The 19,655-nt window shown below is 44.6% G+C and overlaps 1 protein-coding gene across 6 annotated transcripts in view; it reads right to left on the reverse strand.

The window, feature by feature from the left end:
* rbfox2 (RNA binding fox-1 homolog 2) overlaps positions 1–18,144 on the reverse strand; it is a 41,783-nt gene extending 23,639 nt beyond the window's left edge. For all 6 annotated transcript variants that reach the window (XM_085354896.1, XM_085354895.1, XM_085354900.1 and 3 more), the window contains exons 1-2: positions 17,007–18,144; positions 8,395–8,445 (exon numbers count right to left, since the gene is read on the reverse strand). In XM_085354896.1, coding sequence (XP_085211022.1) covers positions 8,395–8,445; positions 17,007–17,258 — 303 coding nt within the window. In that variant the 5' untranslated portion in view covers positions 17,259–18,144. The remainder of the gene's footprint in view (positions 1–8,394; positions 8,446–17,006) is intronic.
* Positions 18,145–19,655: the final 1,511 nt, after the last annotated feature.

A 19,655-nucleotide genomic window follows, 5' to 3' on the forward strand; every position in this document is an offset into this window, starting at 1 on the left:
AAGTTGATGACCCCAGATTGGGTGAAGCGGTGAAACGGGAAAAGCTGAAAGGGGACAATAGGCTGGCAACATTTTGTGGCAATGAGGGAAACCTTTTAACTGTTTCAGCCGCTATTAAATGCAGCGCCATTAAATTTTAATGATCTCTTTCACTTTTGATCTAGTGGCATCACCGCATCATAATGCAGTTCTGTGCTCTGACTGCCAAATATTCGCTATTTAGCTAACAGGCTAAATTAAAAACGGTGAAAACGGTAAACGTTACGGGTGTTACCATGTCGTCAGTCAGAGAACGTACTGGCTTGTCTTCTGCTCTGATGACCTGGGCCAAGACTTCCTCTTCCATCTGGCAGTCATTGTTTGAGATACATTTTTAAAACTAATTAAAAACAAAATTGGCATTAGATGATAGCTGGTGGTTTGGAGGCTGCATTTTCAAAAATGCAGCCTCTCTTGTGCCTTTCATTGGGACTGTTTACCTGCGTGCAAACAAAGCCTGCTCAAAAGCGACTGTTTGTGTTCCAACTAGTGTTAACCGGGCTACAAACGGAAACCAGAAGGCTTCCCGCTCCACTTCCCAAAAGATTCTGCATATTCATATAAGTAAAAAGCAAAGGTTAAAATAAAATGAGCAGATATTTGTTTATAAATATCGCCATGTTATTAACGCTGAGCTCAAAGCACCTCCACGCCTCCCCTCCCACCTTCAGATGCTTTTCCACCGTCCAACAAGCTGCACTGAGTGAATACGCTGACAGCTCTGCTTTTATTTAAAGTCTAAAGCTATCATTTATTTTATATTTCTATCTTACTGCAAATTAAAGAGCTTCAATGGAATGAATTAAAAAAAACTTAACATATAAGCAAAAAAGGTCAAAAGGAAGATTGTTTTAACTGAGGGATCCCCCTGCTGTAGAGGCTTACATGAATAAATGCAATAAAAGTCTATCTTTTGTCCAATTTGATGGGAAAACCACCCTCCTACTGTTCATCACCGCTTTACTGCTGTCGTACTTGAGTCCCAACATTGATGACTCATGACACATCTCACTCGACTACAGATGAGTCAGTCTTGGACTTGACAAGTTGTGATGCAACTTAGACAGAATGATAGTGACTTGGATGTTAATAGCGCACGCTTTAAGCCTCAATTTCTGATTGCAGCAATATACATATGTAATTTCAGCAGCACAAACCACTGAGTAGAGGTATGACCCAGGAGGCAGATTTAGAGATGACGACTTCAAATCTTTGATCTTTTTTTCTGAAAGGAGGAGGAACATAAACTCTGTGACCCTGTGAGCCTCACCAGCCTTCTCTAAGGTTTTCTATACCAACCCTGAATCAGCTGTATCATCGATATCAAAGGTACTGGAACCAGTTCATTTCATAGACCAGTTGACGAATGTCACCAATGATAGAGAAATAGATCTGTAAATATGCAGGATTCATCCTCGGCACGGCATAAAATCACATTAAGAATGCATTAATGTAGCAATCTCTATGAACCTTTAGATGCCTAAGAGACTGATCAATGAGGAAGCATTTCTTCATTGATAAGCAAACAGTCGCACCTATGGAACAAATAAGTTATAGCAGCCAATATTGGACAGATCATCTGAATATTTCTGGTTGAGGACGATTGTGTTGCAGCTCTAATCACTAAAAACCAAAGAAAAACCAAAGTAAAGGTAGTAGAGGTAGGTAGTGAACAAGATCTCTCTGGATCTGAGTATTAATAAACATCAACAGCAACCCATGTTTTCACATACATGTGTGTCTTGTCCTTATCAGGCTAAATAATCTAAACTTTAAGGCAAATTCAAGAAAACAGTGAATGAATGAGCTGTGCTGAAATAAATGTAATAGTGCAAACTTGCTGACTCCAGTCTCCACTGGTAGTTTTGAAGATAAATCTCAAGACCAGCTCTGATTCACATTTCTAGCTTCTCTGGATTAAAATTCCCCGTGTTCAATTATATTTAGCTCTTAGCGAGGAATACTGGGAGCTTTTTCTGGGACTGAAAATAAGAAATTTGTGGTTAGAGTCGGAGTCTCTTTAAGTTATTTTCTGACACAGACCCCCGATCACAACTCTGTCGGTTCTTCTCTTCTCCTCATTGTTGTTGCTCATGCACAGACTACAGCCTCGCAGGAGAATGGACAACCCCGGCTGTTGCCGCTCCTTCTGCCAGACCCAAAATAGAAGCGGGAATGCAAGCCAAAAACAACCTTGTATTTGTGTTTGACGATTGGCCTTTTCAGAGGAGATCCATTTTTGCAGCATCTCAACGGGCCTCTCTATACCTGATGCACTGTGTTAACAACCCCGTATCTCCAAAAACAGTATGTGCCCCCCTCCTCGTCTCCCTCCCTCTGTAAGGCTTTGGGGCCTTTTGCTGACTGCGAGTGGCCTTTGTGATTCGAATCAGGATAAAAGCATCTACTGAATAAATGCACACAGATAGCAGGATAAGAGGAGGAACACAAAGGCAGAGGAGGAGAGCATTCTTGGAGAAGTGCTGCCCTGTGCACAAGCAAACTGTAGGCTGTTCATTTGTGTCAGCACTCAAGGTTTGTGTACATTTTGTTTGTGTGCATGTCTTGCGCTTGTCTCGGTGTATGCTCCCGGTGTTTTAAGGGATTTTAAGGGTTGTGAAAGTGCATGCGTTGGCCAGGCAAAGCCAGTGACTCAGAGCGGTAGCTGTAGCTGGCTTACTTTCGGGTCAGTTAGCAGCAGCAAGTGTGTCTGAGGAGGCATGTTATAAAATGTGCCCGTCTGCGGCAGTCTCACTACGCTACTCGAGGAGACAAGGAGAAGAGCAAAGGAGAGAGGAGAGGAAGTGTGGTTAAAAGCTAACTGGGGCATCAGTGGGTCATTTCACATGAATAATGACGTTTCAGAATCGTACTTTCTCTGGCTTCCGGCCATAACGCTAATGCCTAATTCAACAGACTGGACTATGGAAAACGTGATTCATGTTGTTAGCAGCAGCTCGTATTTTGGCTCAATAATCGGATTAAGTGGTGAAGTTCGGTGTTCAGCTCAGATCTTGGCTTCCGAGTCTGCGCTGCTGTTACCCAAGCTGCAAACAGCTGGAGAAATGTTTTACAACATGCCTGTGGCATACCGATGAGCCAGGAGACACCCTCTTGTTAAATTATTCCATCCAACATCAACCCCTCCTCCATCGGTTCCCCCCTCCTCCCTTCACTCGCTCTTCCTCTCTGCTGCTGTTCTCCCTTTCCTCCCACTCTCTCTGCTGTGCGCTTCACTTCTTTACGCTTCATAAAATCCAGACGGGACCCTCGCATACGTCCCGCCCCCACACATGTCAATCAAGCTCATTTGCCTCATAGCAACAGGATATCAGCGCGATCCAGGCTCCTCCTTCCATTCTCTCCTCCATTTCCTTATAGGGTAACATGTGTGCTTGTCAAACAAACCCCTCCTAATCCACCCCCATCCTTTTCCTTGTAGGGTCTCCCCTTCCTCGCACGCCATTTCTGGGAGACTCCCCAGCCTCATACATGTGCACAGGAACATGCATTCGCGCGTGCACGCATGCACACACACGCACAACCCCGACTTTCCCCTGTCATCTCCTCAGTAGCTGCATAAATGGTCCGTTCAGCACCACTGCGGCATTTTATGAAAGATAAACACCCGAAAACAAAAAGGATGATGACATTATTTGTTCACATTTATTCCACATTAGAATCCACACGCCATCCCAGACAAACACACAGGCAGGTGAGCATACAAACCTGCAAACAGATATGTATTAACCCAACATGACTATGCCTCTTTCAATACATTAGACATGACCCTGAAACTAGTTTGTCCTGTTTGACGCTCACAGAGGGCTCTGCACTAATCGCCTGGTTGTCCAGTGTGGTTTAAAAACATACGGAAGCCAGCTGTAGGACGGTGTTGTCACTGTCAACTGCACCGCCTAAAGAGTCAGGAAGGGCAACCCCTGCCTTTTTCCTTTTTTTTTTTTGTTAAAGCTGCACTGATGCCTCACGCTGAGCACTTTTAGAGCAGTTAAGGGAAGCACACAGCTGGAGGAGGAGGAGGCCCGCTCAAGATTTACCCCCGTCCAGAAAGGTGTTTACATCACAAAAGGTTTCCCATCAACATTTTGCCTCATGCCTCGAACCACCTAACAATCAGCGCAAAATGAGTGACTCATCCAAGTTGCCACGGCAACACGGTTCATCGGGATCAGTTAACGACCACCATTGTTACCCCTGCAAAGAATCGATAACAAGATTTGGGAGGTGGAGGCGTGCCAGTGTGTGGGGGGGTGAATCCTCACGACCCGTTTCCAGTTTGTGCAAGCGTGGCAGGCTGCGCATAGCTTTTGCAGCAGGTAGGCGTCTCTCCCTTGCCTCAGGGCACACGCTTAGGTGGGGCTTGAGAAAATATTTCTTCTGCACCCGATCTGCTGCTCTCAACTCTCTCGCAGGAGAAAGAGACAATTTAAAAAATATATATATTTAGTTATATAAAATTAGCAAATGCAGCGCCATCAAGGAGCTGATAAATTACCCCCGCTGTAAACAAACTCGGAACACTCACATATGGACATAACTGCAAAGTCAGCTTTACACACTGAAATTGCGTCACTGAGCAAACTAGCCGCCTCTAGTTGACCTACAATATGTGATTTTCATGCTGCTCGCCCGTGTCTGTTCTGCTCCCTCACCTACGAGCTTCCTTGACTGCGGTGGGGAAGCGTGGGGTGTCCCATCACCCTAAAATTGTTTTAAAAATCTTCTCCTCGTGCTCCCATTCCTTCTCTCCTTCTCTCCTTCTCTCCCTTCAAACCCCATCCCCCTCTCTTCCAGGGGCTCTTAAAGGAAAACATTGAGATAACAGCTGCCAGGGCCCCGGGGAGAGCGAGAGAAGGGAGAAAAGAGGTCAAACAGTAAAGAGAGCAGGAATCCAAGGTACAGCTGAAAGAGAAGCACACACACACTCATACTGACTCACACCAATTGAAATGTAATGATATGAACATGACACTTCATGCACCAACTTTGCAGCCCACTGTGTGCTCGAGCTTGTGTGTGTGTTTGTGAAATGTGTGACACAGAAATTACAGTGAGGAGGTGTTGTTAGCTGAATAGAAGAGATGCAGAAGGGAGGACGAGAGAGAAAGAACGAGCAATAAAAAAAGGAAAACACAACACAAGGGCAGGGACAACTGTTCTGTGGACACCTGTCCCTTTCGCTCACAGGCTGGAGCGATGTACAGAGACAGCTGCAGGGCCAATAAAGAAGAAAGAGTTTTCCACTTACCTCTCCTCTCCCCCCTCCAATTCCCTCTCTGCTTCCACTCTCCTGCTTCAGATATATCGAAATAGTTGACTAGCAGAAATAGCGCCACTGAACCGCTACATCCAGCTGACACGCTGTACTGTATGCTCACATAAGATTCTCCTGACCATACATAATACATGGCTGAGCGCAGTTTCTGGCAGTGGCAGCCCTTGATGTTCAAACTGCGTGCACTTCTAGCTTTTGGCAGGGTTGGGGGGGGGACAGATGCCACAATAACAGCGTACAATAACACACTGCCGCTCGTGCGGCTCGGCATAACGAATCATAATTGTGGAGATACGATCTCCAGCCTGTATCTCGCTGTCATCAACGCCTGCTACACTACTTCCAGTGTTTATATCCCACTCGTAGCAAGTAGCTGCCGAGTCCTGACAAGAGCCCGAAACGCTCTCTGACTGGACCCGCTCTAGCGATCGGGTCAAGTAGACTCCTCGTCTGTTAGTAGTTAATTAACATTTAATGCTCGATGACAGCCCGTTCTGATGCCGTTTCGCGTGCGGCCGAGCCCGAGCGCCGACGAGGAGATGCAGCGGCTGTGCACGCAGGCGGAGGAGGATATGAAAAGATACGGGGATAAACACTCACCGACAGCACGTTAGGATAGTACAGTCCCATCATCGTATTCTGTGCAACAACTCAAACTGTCGTCGCTCCTCTCTCCTCTCTCTCCTTTCCTCTTCTCACGCTGCCTCGCTTTCTCTCCCTCGCCGAGCCTGTGTCACCTCACCAGCTCAGTCTCTCTTGTCTGTCTCACAGATTCAAAATCTCCCTCTCTCTGCCCCCGCTCGCTCTGTCTGCCCTGCCAATCCCCTCCCCTCCCCACCTCCTCCTCCTCCTCTCCTGGCTTCTGTCCCTGTCACTCTCCCTCACTTGCTTACTTGCTTGCTTTTCTTTTCTTTCAACCCCCCCTTCCCCTCTATCTATCTCTCTCTCTCTCTCTCTCTCCCCGACTCCCACTCAGTCTTTTCTTTCCCTCTCCCACTCGCTCCTTTGCTTTCCCTCTACCCCCAGCCTTCTGTTTTGCTGCTGTGCCCTTGCCTGCTCATCTCTTCTGTCTCTTCTCCGGTCCTCCTCCTCTCCTCCTATCTCACCCAGATAGCCTAACGCCTCCCCCTTCCTACTTCTCTGCCTCTGTCACACCTGCAAACTTTCCCCTCCCCTCTGCTTTCCTCTCATGTCGCAGTCCTCCTCTCCTCTCCTCACTCTCTCTCTCTCCTTCTATTCTCTTTCTCCATGTAGGTGAGTTAACTGGGGCTGCTGGCACCACTGGGAGAGAGCAATAGACGTCTTTTCTTCTCTCTCTCTCTCTCTCTCTCAGACACGCACCTTGTTACGCAAATGAGCCGGTAATTTTACACATCAGTCATTTTTTTCCTGCAAAAGTCACGACTGCAACGATACTAGGTCATACCGAGCAGCGTTTTTCATAACACCGCCAACATGGCCCAAGTCTGGCTGTTATCACATTCAACTTAAAGCTTTGTCGGACGATATTTCTATAAAAACAAGGAGGATGAAGCCACAGCGGTGTAAGCTCTGCAGCTCCCCTTAGGTTTACAGAGCATTTTAGCACCTTTTAGATCATTGTTTTGGCTTCGCGCTCGCTGCATTTTTAAAAATATGTATCAACCTGGTTTCAGCTCCCAAACCCCCACAGTAATCCGCGTCCAGCAGAGAGCTAAAGATAGCATCATTACAGCTAAACATATTGAAGCATTGAGCAGATTTTTCTCAGAAGAAAACGACACCACTGGGGGCACCAAACACGCCCTGAGCAGGAAGGCTCATCAAAGATGCAAGAAAAGATGCCAGCACCCGCCGAACAAATCGCCATCGTTTCTTGAATAACGACCATCGACTACACGAGTAATGAAGTGGCATTAATCTTCAGCACAGCACACTGCACGTGAATCCTTTGCTCAAATGCAGAACTCCAGCGTGGCACAGGTTTGCGCACCGGGTGACAAATACCATGCCAAGCCATTACCTGATGATTTTACTTTATATAAAAAAAGTTTGAAAACTACTTCAATAGGCAGCCTGCCAAGTTTCATACTCCATCTGCAAAGAGCTTGTCTTCCCCTTCACACTTGGGGCTTCTGCTACTCTCCAGGCTCTTCCTTCCAGGAGTCTTTGATCACATCATTCTCACACTGCTGCTGACAGTTTAGCACCTCAGTGTTGTGGAAGCCTCCGCTGCCCGGCATTGTTTTCTTCCTCTCTGTCATTTTTTCCCCCCTCCTGGTCAGAGGCCAAATCACACCTCCAAGCCCCCAAGCAGTCCTTGAATGACTTCTTTCGATCCCAACAAGAGGCTGTTCAGACAAGCCGAAACTTTAAAACATCATCATCAAAAGTAAGATTAAGAGTGAAATCAAAACTGTCTGTTTGACTTCCAGGCTTCTGCAATACCCACTTAGCTGTACTAAAAAAAAAAAGCCCATTCTCATACTGGGGCAAATAAAAGCATTCAAGTGAAGACAGATAAAGTGCAGATAAGCAGCCGGAGGTTGTCGGGCACCACGGAGTGCGAGGGATGAGGAGATTACGGGCAGAACATGAGAGGATGAGTGGATGAACGGAGGATGATCTAAGGATTAACCACATAAACTGAGCAGTCTAATAACACAATCAGCAGGCTAATACAAAGATGGGCAAACATGCTGTAGTCTTACACGCACACACACATAAACACAAACAAGATGCAATGCAGTGTGAGTGCGTGTTTGTGGGCAGAAAACTATAACATCAGCATGTTTAAAGGTGCTAAAAGAGAAAGAACAAGTTGGATTTGCCATCTGAAAGATGATTACTAAGTGTGCATTATTGGGAACAGAAAGGAAAGTGGGTGGAGGGTAATACTGGAGGGTTGTGGAGGCGTGTCTTTTACTACACGACTGCTAATTTATAATCTACACCCCCACCTTGTGGTTTGAAGAGCTACACTGAGCCATATTAATGTTATCTGAATACTGTATAAATGGAAGGAGTGGAATGAGGCCACATTACACAACGTGGATTTTGGCACATGTTTTTCCTCTTACCTGACTATGAGACGGGTATCCGTGATAGCTGAGCGCCAAGGGGTCGTTGTTCTGAAAGAGAGGAGCAGATTTTTCGGAAACATGGTCAGAAATTTGTGAAGAAAAAGGACAAGTCGCTTAAAAACATTTTCATGCTTCATTGTTATTCACTCAGACTTTTTTCCTTCTGTTTTTATGCCCACTAAGCTGTTGCCTCCATATTTGACTTTACAGCTGCGTGCCGTTTCTGACTCCTAATCAAATTAACTCTGTTCTGTGACACACTCCTGCTATCTCCCAAGTCAGTCTCCTCCAGAGTTTTCCACCCAGTGGATCTTTTGTCTGCTTGCAAAGCCGTGATAACGGGGGCGAGTGAGATCATGCGAGCAGTAGATGAAAGACGGGAGAGAAAGAATGAGTGTCACCGCGGCTCTTAAATCATAAATAGGTCAGGAGTGTCAGCGAGCATGAAGCCCATCGGTGTGAAATGCGATCATGAGCCCTGATGCAATCTCCAACACATCCCTCTCAATGTTCTGGCTGTGCAAAGCAGCGGCGGATACATCAAACATCTGGTGAGTAATTACAGTAACACAAGATGCAGAGGAGACAAAAAAATAATTTGTTTATGGCCAAATATTAAACATAAATCATTCCTCTACTCCCTAAAATAGTTTGTAACTCACTTTATTCACTCTCATAATACCGTGTTCCAGCTTTTATGCTAATGTATTCCATTAAATGGAGGCGCTTTTCACAGCAATTACAACACACTTTGAAGGGAGAAAAAAACAGATTTGCCTGTCTCTGACTTCATATCACTAGATTAGAAAACAACCCAGCTTCTCCCTCCTCCCTCTGTCCTTCCCCCTCTGATCTTCCTTTCATCTGGAACCAATGTCCCTCATCTGCTCTGTACCCAGGGGGAACACTTTGCTCTGTGCGCTTCACAGCTTGAGTTCGCCTGATTAATACTGTAGCCATCTAACTCTGGACCCCATGGGGCCGTTTCACTAAAACTAAGCACAACATTTCCAAATGTAAGAGGCTCGGTTGAGGAGGAGGGAGCAGGAAGCGTCTTCGTGATTGAAAAATGCAGCTTGCGCGAGTCTATCTCAGAGCCAAAAATGTACTTAGTGAACTGGCTTTGGGAGGTAGAAGCTCTAAATAATGAATCACCTCTTAGAGGCTTGAATAACATGAATAAAGTATGAACCTTACTTTACGGTGAGGCCAAACTCTAAACACAAAAAAATAAAAAATAAACACTGAAGGTATGGGGGCGCACGAGATTCATGGAACGGGCACGCTGCGTCACAGTGAGCGCGGCGCTCTCACAGGCAAACATCTGGAAACATATGAGCAGGAAAATAGGGAAGGACTGGAAATTCAACAGGAAATGGGCAGCAAAGAAAAAAGTGGGGGGGGGGGGGGGGGGGGGGGGGGATGGAGGGAGCAAAGACAATGACTCATACACGAGTGGAGTCATGTGCTTAATTTCCTTAAGCAACTCAGCGGGATGAGCGGGGGAGGGGGGCAGTGCACTGGAGTCAGCTCAGGATGAGTGTATCTCAGTGTCACTCAACACCGCGGCCACTTGCACCGAACATGAGAAAATAGAAAACTCTGTACTTCAGGTAGTCAATAAAGGCGCGCTGACTCGTTCCGGGGATGGTAATGACTTTTTTCCTGGGGAGGGGGCTAAAACAACAGAAGAAACTGCAGGGGAAGACCGGGTGAGCAATCACGAGAAAGTAGCAAAATGACCTGAAGTCAACAGATGGCAAAGATGGGGAGGAGGAGAGGGGAGAGAGACCAGCTTGCAGGAGGTGGAGGGGAGACGGGAGCAGTCCTGTAATAATTAAATCTGAAAGGAAGCACAGGATGAGAGGCACAGTTACCTCCAGGTTTCTCCTTCACTCAGCAGAAGTATCCCACTGTACACATGAACCCTGATACCGCTCTTCAAAAAAAATAAATACAGGTGGGGTAGGTGTGTGTGTGATTGTTTAGCACGTGTGGGATGTCTAATTTGGTCACAAGACTCGTGTCTATTCCTATCGCGCCTTGGGACCGCTACTGTTCTGATGAGGAGGAGGAAAATAGGAACTACATTTCACTACTCTGAGAGTCATCCTACCTAACTGCAAAGCAGGGCACTGCATACACTCGAGAGGATGTGAATCCACTTCTTCCACAAAGCACTTATGTGCTAAGCCTCCAAACTGTTGGCCAGAAGATCTAAAGTTTATTTTCCCCTCGGTATACCTCACACAGTAAACCTACACGTGCTTCTTTGAGGGTACGCTGGTTGGAGTCACTGGGGGGGTTTTGGAGGCTGCTTCGACCCTTCTGGCATGAAGATAATCATGAAGCAGCATCAGCTGCTGGATCACATGCTACATAATGAAACCGCTGAACACAATTGTGATTTGGATCCCCCAATTTATTTCAGATCTGATAGAGAGAGAATTAACATTTGTATGTAATTATTTACGGCACCACATAATTGCCCATAATGATTAATCTGCATTATCCCTTCATTCCAGTGAAACCAGAGACCAGTATTGGATTTTTGGAACCAATGTTGATGACATTGTGGCTGCTGGCCCCATTTTTACATTTAATATGTCAGACTTCACTCTAAAAGGCAGTTAAACTCCTGTAAAAGGGTGGAGCCTGATGGGAAGACTGAGTAGCAATAACTGGACCCATACATCATCTCTTTTATGTACTGTATTTAAGAAATATTACACAAAAACTACAAAAAAATCATCACATTTTTCAGCCCTATGCCCCAGATGTAATGCTCAAATGGTTTCCCAATTAATTTACCAAGTGTACCAATAAAAAAAATTAAAAATCAAACTAGAGATGCGCTCCTGGCTTTGACCGGTGACCGGCCGGTCAGCCTCACATTTGTCTGATTACAAGCTGGTCCGTTTCATGCACGCACAACACACACACTGCGGGGCAGGGAAAAAGTCAAACGTAAACTCACATTCACATGCCAAAATATCATTAGTGTTGAAGCTCCTTACTGTAAGCAAAGACACAAAGTTTGCCAAAGCAAACCAGAAGAAAAGCTACGGCTTACTTTGGCAAGTCTGAATAGATTTGTTCGTAGCAACAAACCTAATCGGGGTCATAAATCACCCTCACTCAACTGAAAATGGACATTTTAAAGAAGCTAGCAAAGGGAAAGTGGCTAAAGCTAAAGCTATCCAGAAGTCAGAGCTAGCCACGAGCCAGCAGCCTCGGTATGAGCAAAAGATCAAAGCAGTTAGGAGGAAAAATATGGAGACAAGAAGAAAAGAGAAAAAGGTTTCATAAATCTGCTTCACCTACTTTTTTTTTTCTCTTTTGGCTAAAGCAGTATTCATTTATTCAGGTAAAGGTGATTCAATCTTCTTCACTTTAACTAACAGGAACTGAGAGAAGACCCAGTAACAATCTGCATGTTGGATTTAAGACGTAATAACTTATTTTATTAAAGAAATGATACTGTTTCTAGCTACTCAGAGAATCACAATTTATTATCTAACACTAAACATTTTATTATTGGTGGTTGAAAGTCATTAATATTCATACTATACACTATACACTTATATATAATGATTTATTAATAGGGGAGAAAGACCATAATAGCACCGTTTTGTGCAGTTTGCAAATAGAGATTGAAGAGCAATGTTTAAATAAACATCAGTATAACACTACACCCCATCCAAAGCCAGAAATCCTGGTAAATCCCCTAACCGCACAATTTGGTAGCTCAAAAGAATAACTTTTTAGTACTATGGTTAAAAATCACCCCAAGATATTATATTATGCAAAAACTGGGTAATACAAGGCAATAATAGCTCCGTTTTGGGAAATTCTCGAACACTGAGACTGATGTCTACCTTTCAAATAAGCATGAACTGATACACTGTTACACACCATCAACACTAGAAATGCTGTAAAGTCTCCAGACTGAAGTTAATATAAGGATAAGTACACTGTAGCAACATCAAATTTCCCCCCCAAAGCCAAGTCTCAAAACACCGCCGGTCTTCAACATGAATCAGTCGAGAGATTTCTCCTTGCAATTCATCACAGAAAATCAGGGTCCCAAAAACTAAACAAATATTCTCCACCGGCTGCAAGAGAACATTTTTCTTGCTGACATTTTCATACCATTTCAGTGCAGGGGCTGAGATGAAAGTACAGCAGGGTGATCCACCTACATTAACGTCCTAGTCAAGTCATTTGTCCTCAGCGCTGTCGCCCCAGGCAGGACCTTATTAGGTTAGAGAGAGCCCCGGTTCCTACGCAGAGTGACAACAAAACACGGGCCGCTCAGCAGCAGGCCAGATGGATATTGAAGCCGACAAGCTACTCTCGACAATTCCCAAAATCTGACCAGAGCTGAAGATGCAGGGTGCCGTTATGAATCCTCTGTCACCCTGAAAAATGCAGGACTTCCCCGGTGCTGCACTGGAATGCAATACAGACTGATTGTGTGTTGTTGGGTTGGCGGGGAGAGCAGCACGCTCATTTAAAATCGGAGAAGGGCAACGGCAGAGGCAGGAAATCAGTAGCTAATTTCTCTGAACTCATACTGCTGAAAGCACTCAGCTTCTTCTTCCCTTTTTCTTTTTTTTCTTCCTTTCACTGGCTTTATTTGCCCTCGTTAACTGAGCATTCAGTCATTCACTGCTTGCTGCACCGATTTATAAACGCACTGCTGCTCTGTAGCTACTTTGTAGCTTTGACTCAACAGAGCACTTCCTCCCACTCCACTGTGATGACATCAGAGCCTAATGAGAAAAACAGCAGTGTCAATAACCAAACGGGAAAGATCCCATTATTAGGCCACAGCGGTATAAATTACTTTCTCTCTCTACCGCAACCACACCCCTGTTCTGCTGGCTTCACAGGTCAGAGTTCAACTCTTGCCGTGTCGTCAGCAATAAAGACTTTTTTAAAAAATCAAGAATGGAAAAAAAAAATAAGGAAGGGAGACAGCGTGCTTTGCAGGAGCCAGGGTACCAGATGCTGTAACATTTTCCAGTATTTGCCCTCCTCCTGAAGATTAGCTTTACAGACGGCCTTCTCTGTGATTTTATAGACGTTTCTTGGAAAGTCAAGCGTCCCGATTTAAGGAACTAAGGAAAACTGAACGTCACCCACCCCAGTTTGCTTCTGAAACCTTAATGGTGTCAGCGGGTAAGAGGTATAAAAATACGTCAGTGTTTTACATACACACACTGAGTCTGGGGGGAGGGGGGTAATTCGTTAAGCATGTGGCACAAAGCACAGTGGAAAAATGGTCTGTACAGATGAGGGTTGTTAGTTTTTGTTTTCCCTAAAAGGCCAACGGTAAAAATTTAAACCCAGTGGAGATTTTGGAGTAATAATATAAATCTATGGATGAATTTTCTGCCTTTTACTTTTTTTAATGACATTATTTACTGGTTAATTTTTATAGTCTGCAAAATGTCAGAAAGAAAGTTTATGGTCACATTTCATGTCTTCAAACGTTCAGACTGCACATGTTTAATGAGAAAACATAGAAAAGTGGTGAAACTGCACGTACAGAATGTATGAATATTAAACTTAAGGACCACGTATGCTTTTTCTTATTTTCTGTCATATGTACAGTGTCACAGTGGTGTGCTATCATATTTAACACTCAAAATTTCTAATATTGAAGCTCGGTGCTCTAGTTTCAGACTGCTTTTTTTTTTTCATTTTTTACGTTTGGGTCTGTGTGATGTCAATGACAGGGGATATCTCGAAAACTGCCATCTCAGCTCTTGCTGTGAGAGTACAGAAGCTCCGCCCACTTTTTTTATTTAAGAGGGGCCGCCAATCCAGTCTAAAAGAAATGTGACCTTAAATGCAGAGGAATTAAACCAGCTCGATTCACAGCATGAAGTGATGAGCTAGACCAGGGCTCGGCAACCTGCGGCTCCGGAGCCGCATGCGGCTCTTTAGTCTGTATAGTGCGGCTCCGCGTGGTTTGGGAAAATAAATTTGAAGTATTTAGCTGAAGTGTATTTTATTTATGTTAGATCTTTTTTAATTTGTAGTTCTAAATTGGAAGATTATTGTGATATTGAAATATAAAAATAAAATTATATTCTATTATTTTTTCCATGGCTCAAAATAAGCGCGGAAGCCGGTTAACCCGCCGAAACGCCGTGCATTTATCGAGACTTTCAACCCCAGGTAGGCTAATTATGGATCTTCGGATCCACATTATGACAGCAGCTATTCTCAATCGTGAGCTATGTTAAAAACAAACACCACTCACGCCTCACAGATGACACCTTACAGTCCTGCGTAAAGATGACGTGACTTCGTACAGCCCCGATTTGCAGACGCTGTGCGCAGAGGTTCGGGAGCAGAAGTCCCTTTGTAAACAAACATATGTTCAGCATATCTTTATTGACCACTTCTCACACACGGTTGCTGTACGCATACAGCCGGCTGTAGCTTTTCAGCTCACAACCCGACACATACCAACAACAGCATAGACGGCACAGAGGTTAAGGCGGCGAGGCGCGATTGCGGGTGCCGCTCAGGTACGTCCTCCTAGACCACGCCCCGTCATACACATTAACCAGGTAAAATACATATTTAGGCAGAATTTTGCAAATATCTATTTTTCTTTTTTCAGCAGCATAGTGCTCCAAAATCCCAAAGGCGATATAAGGGTGGCGGCTCACAACAGTTTTTGTTTGCTGGATCATTTTAGTTCAGCTGGGTGTCTTTCCTTTTGTTATATTTCTTTAAGAGTTCAAAATGTGTTAATTACATAAACAAAATGTAATTTTCTCTGTAGCACTTCATGGATTTCATAAGCAACACACCTTAGTTGTTCACACAAAGCATAAAGGTAAAAAACAATATATACAGTGTTATCTTGATTTTAGATGTCAAAAAGTATTTGCGGCTCCCAGTGTTTTCTTTTGCGTGGAAACCGGCTCCAAATGGCTCTTTGGGTGTTAAAGGTTGCTGACCCCTGAGCTAGACAAAGGTCCAAAGAAGGATTATTTTAGGACACTTAACGTGGAGTTGGAAATGAATCTAACGGCTGCCCTTTATTTGTTTGACTTCATCAGACCTGCAATGACAGCATTAGAAGAGAAATTCACTTGCTATATAAAAATATAGGGCTGGAAGATGTTTTTAATAACTCGCTAGTGCACTAATAGGAGCATTACACAATGGACTACAGTATATAAGCTTCATCTGGTTTTCACCAATATCTGTGTGACGGCATCCCATAGAATCCAGGGCCTTAAATAAGGATCTCAGGGATCAGTGCGGTTATAATGCCCCCTCCAGTTTGAGATGTGATCCCATTAGCTGGAAACAAAGCCTCTTTGCTGCCAGTGATAGGGCAAATCTGTTCCTGCACCATCTAGGGAAGGAGGGGGTTCTCCTACTCTAATTTCCGGACTGTCCAGCCAGTTCACGTTCAATACGTTTTAGGGGCTGAAGCTATTGATCCGTGCTCTTCTCTCCGACTCTCTCTCACACACACACACTCTTTTCCCTGCACATCTGTTTTTAAGTGCATTACATTTCTAGCCGTGTCTGTCAGCACTCCCTCGACTGACAGCAGGACGACGTTAAAGCCAGCCATTTAGTTTTCCAAACTGGAGCAAACAAGCCACTTCACCTCCATTACTGGAGCTTTCAGCGATGGAGAAATAGCTTTCTGTCTTCCACTGGAGTACTTCACCCTACATAATCCACTTTAATGTTATCCAGAGCATCTTCGGGTCCTCATGTGACGCTCTATTAATAACAATATTTGACCATTTTGGGATCAATGAGGGAAAGGGGGGAAAAAAACAACAACAAACTGATTATGCTGACTGCTAGTCCATTTTAGCAGTGGTGCTCATAAAAGCAGGGGTGTTAGGATCCAGGCAATTGGACTGATGAGGTTTAGGCTCCTTGGTAAAATGATCATTGTTTACTCTAGATAGCCTGCAGTCTGCCCCCCCACCAAAAAAAAGGTCAAACAGTCAGATATGGACACTGACTCGTTGTAAAGCAAATGTTGTACACACTTATGCCACATAGGAATGTTTTCTTTCGTGTTTGGTGTAGTAAAATGCTGGATGTGTTTACATTCTTCACCCTCAGCCAGGGCTGTCTGAGTTTTCATAGATGATCTTTGGACAGGTTTTCGAATAACTAACCAGTTAACTATGAACCAGGCCAATACAAACCGGATTACTGCTATTCCCCTTTAAATTAACTGTCTGAGCTTCACCGTAGCATCTATAACAGTCCAGTTAACGCAGTGAGTTACTTTGTTACTAATCCAGCTCCATCTTCAAACAGCATGTAGAGTCATCTACAGCTGTGGTGGCATTTCCTGCACAGCTGGTAATGGGATGAGCAGTCACAGGCCTGTGTGCTGGGCCCTCCGCTACAGCTCTAAACTATCCGCAACTATCACACTGATCACGCATCTGAAACACCGGTAAATCGTGAGATTACATTAACAGCATAGGCCAAATTATTAAGAGAAACCTGGCCTTGCACCACGATTGCGTTTAGCCGTCTTTGCCTTATTGTATTAGGAAAAAGAAAAAAAAGAAAAAAACAAAAAACAATCCTCTCTGTACCTGACCAACCTCGCCCATTCCTCCTGTGCCGTCGATGCGGGGACGCTTGCACTCAGCGCCGGTCGAGTCCACCAGAGCCGCCGCTGTCTGTCCGTCGGGCTCCGGGTCTCCTCGCTTCATGCCGCGAACAGCTGCAGGAGCGCCACCGGGGTTGGGATGCACCCCGGCCATGGGGTCCAGCTCTCTATCCCGGTCTATGAGACCCCGGGATACAGGCAGCATGATGGATGCAACGTCGGTCGACATTAACATTTAAAAATCTTTTGTTCCCTCTCTTCAGCTAAACGGGGCTAAAATAACCTAATCTAGTGCACCTCTGTGCTTAAATCGTCGGAGGGATTAAAACAGTCTTTTAATAATCCAAGTAGCTTTCACTGTATTTTGGGCCTTTGTATGATTCCCCCCCAGTGAGTTGATGTATCTGGAAATGTTTTGGCTGCCTGGCTTAAAAAATGTCACTTGAAAAAAAAAATATATATATATATATATAAAAGGAAATCTCACACAAGCACCGTTTTCCCTGTTATTTCATAACAGAGTCCCCTGTAATGCGAGCAGCTCTGTCGGGCTAATTTGCAGCTGTGTAGCCCCTGTCTGCTGACCGTGTATGTATTTACTGCGGGGATGCCTAAGAGGCCTACGTTATTTCAGATCATAACAAGCCAATTAAACAAACACCGATCAAAACAATGGCTCCTGAGCTTAGCCTACTGCCTAGTTTCCATTTGCTCCCCCCTCTCTTTCTCTCTCTCTCTTTTTTAACCCCACTCCAGGAGAGCTGTGTGTTTTTTAAGAGCACAACATCAATACCCTACCGCAACCTCAAGATGAAAAAAACCCTCAACATGTCTTCCCCGTCGCCCTTTTTCCTCCCTGTTAGCCACAGACTTTTACCACAGAGCAGAGGTTCACTGAAAGTCAATCCTCCTCAGGAGCTCTCTCTTCCCATGTTAGTCCGCAAGTCTGCGCTTAAAGAAAAGACGGCTTCTTCCCTCCCCCCAAAAAAAACAAAAACAATAAAGCCAACCAACCAACCGAAGGACGGACAGGCGGACGGACGGACGCCGGGGCTGCAGCGTTTCCTTCTCCCTCTCTTTCTCTCGCTTATTATTTTCTTTCCGCTCTCCGCTTTCCCGGTGTGTTCATGTAGCGTGTGTGTTACAGAAAGGAAACTGTCCTCCCTCCCTCCTTTCCACCCTCCTCCTACTCTCTTGGTGTAGTCATTCCCCTCCTCCTATCTTCCGCTCTTGCCTTTGAACGCAGAGCCAGGCAGCCATGCAGCCTACAAAATACACGCAGTGTGCCGCAGTGCTTCCATACATTTCACCGAGGGGGAGGTGTGTGTGTGTGAGAGAGAGAAGGGGCGACACGCACTACAATTCAACCCCTCTCCCCAAAAAATAAAACTGTAACTGTAAGCTGCTTTTACTATTCACATTTTTGTTTGTGCGCAGTTCTTCAAAATAAAAGTTTTTGCTCTTTAATGTTGGCCACATTACATGGCTGAATATTGAAAGGGGTGGGCTGCTCGGGAAGATTTCATGCCTAACTCATTACACAACCGATACGCAGGCCAAGGTCTTCACACAAGCCCAGCTGTGAGTCATGCAGCATGGAGTACCTTATGTTCCTCTGGCATTTTTATTGCTTGGATGACACCCAGTGGTCAAAGGGTACCATGGGAAAGGAGCACTTCAAAGGGGAACTGTTGTAGCGATTTAAAATACAAACAAGAGCAGACTTGCAGAGGTTTATTACATGTGTTGGTTCAGCACAATCTCCAGTCGCTTGACCTGAATAGTCCCAGTTTAATTTATTTTGGAAAAAAAACCTTTTGCAGGAGCCATGACTCCTCCCACTCTACCTTGCAAACATTCTCGTTTTCCCTCCCCAACTCTGATAACTGGATATTTCGGGATATACACTTATAATCACAGTTGAGTGACTTCTGCACAATAAAGTCTCCCTTGCACATTACCGCAATGCACAGGTTTAGCATTTTAATCATTAAGAATATGCAACGGTTGTTTTTGATCTCATGCTTTATAGCCTTTATGCCACACAGACAGCTGCAGCCTTACATTTATCATTTTCACATGTGGATTCTCAGAGTTAGTTTCTATGCACAAATAATAAAATTCAAGCTTAATAGTAAAGTAGACAACTGCCCAAGGACACCAAGAGCCAGGGGTTTACTGTGAGTTGCACCTAAAAGGGCCTTTTAGGTGATTTGTGCCTTATTAAATAAACTCGAAGCTCAGCCCTTATTAGTGGGGCGACATTGGAGCATCTGTGGCTGAGGTGGTAATGATGGATTGATCCACAGCTCCTCTAGTCTGCATGTCAGTGTATATCTGAGCAGGTTACTGAACCAAGCTGGCCCTAATGCATCCATCGGCACATGTGTGAATGCTAGACAAAGTGTTAAGACCAGGGATGTCAAACTCATTTACATTGCAGGCTAATCTTATGTGGGTCAGACCAGTGAAACACCCCTTTCTTTGAGTGTACAGAAACTAAAATATACAATCTCCAAGACAGTTAGTATAAGGAAAATAATTTAAATTAACAGGATGTCTCAGTTTTTCCTACATGATAAAGAAGTGCAGCTGTAGTAGAAGAGTTCTGCTGACAGATTTACATACAATT

The sequence above is a fragment of the Diplotaxodon limnothrissa genome, linkage group LG6, assembly GCF_057381915.1.
Source record: "Diplotaxodon limnothrissa isolate DT_005_m linkage group LG6, D_limnothrissa_male_GT1.1, whole genome shotgun sequence".
In the NCBI taxonomy this organism is placed as follows: Eukaryota; Metazoa; Chordata; class Actinopteri; order Cichliformes; family Cichlidae; genus Diplotaxodon; species Diplotaxodon limnothrissa.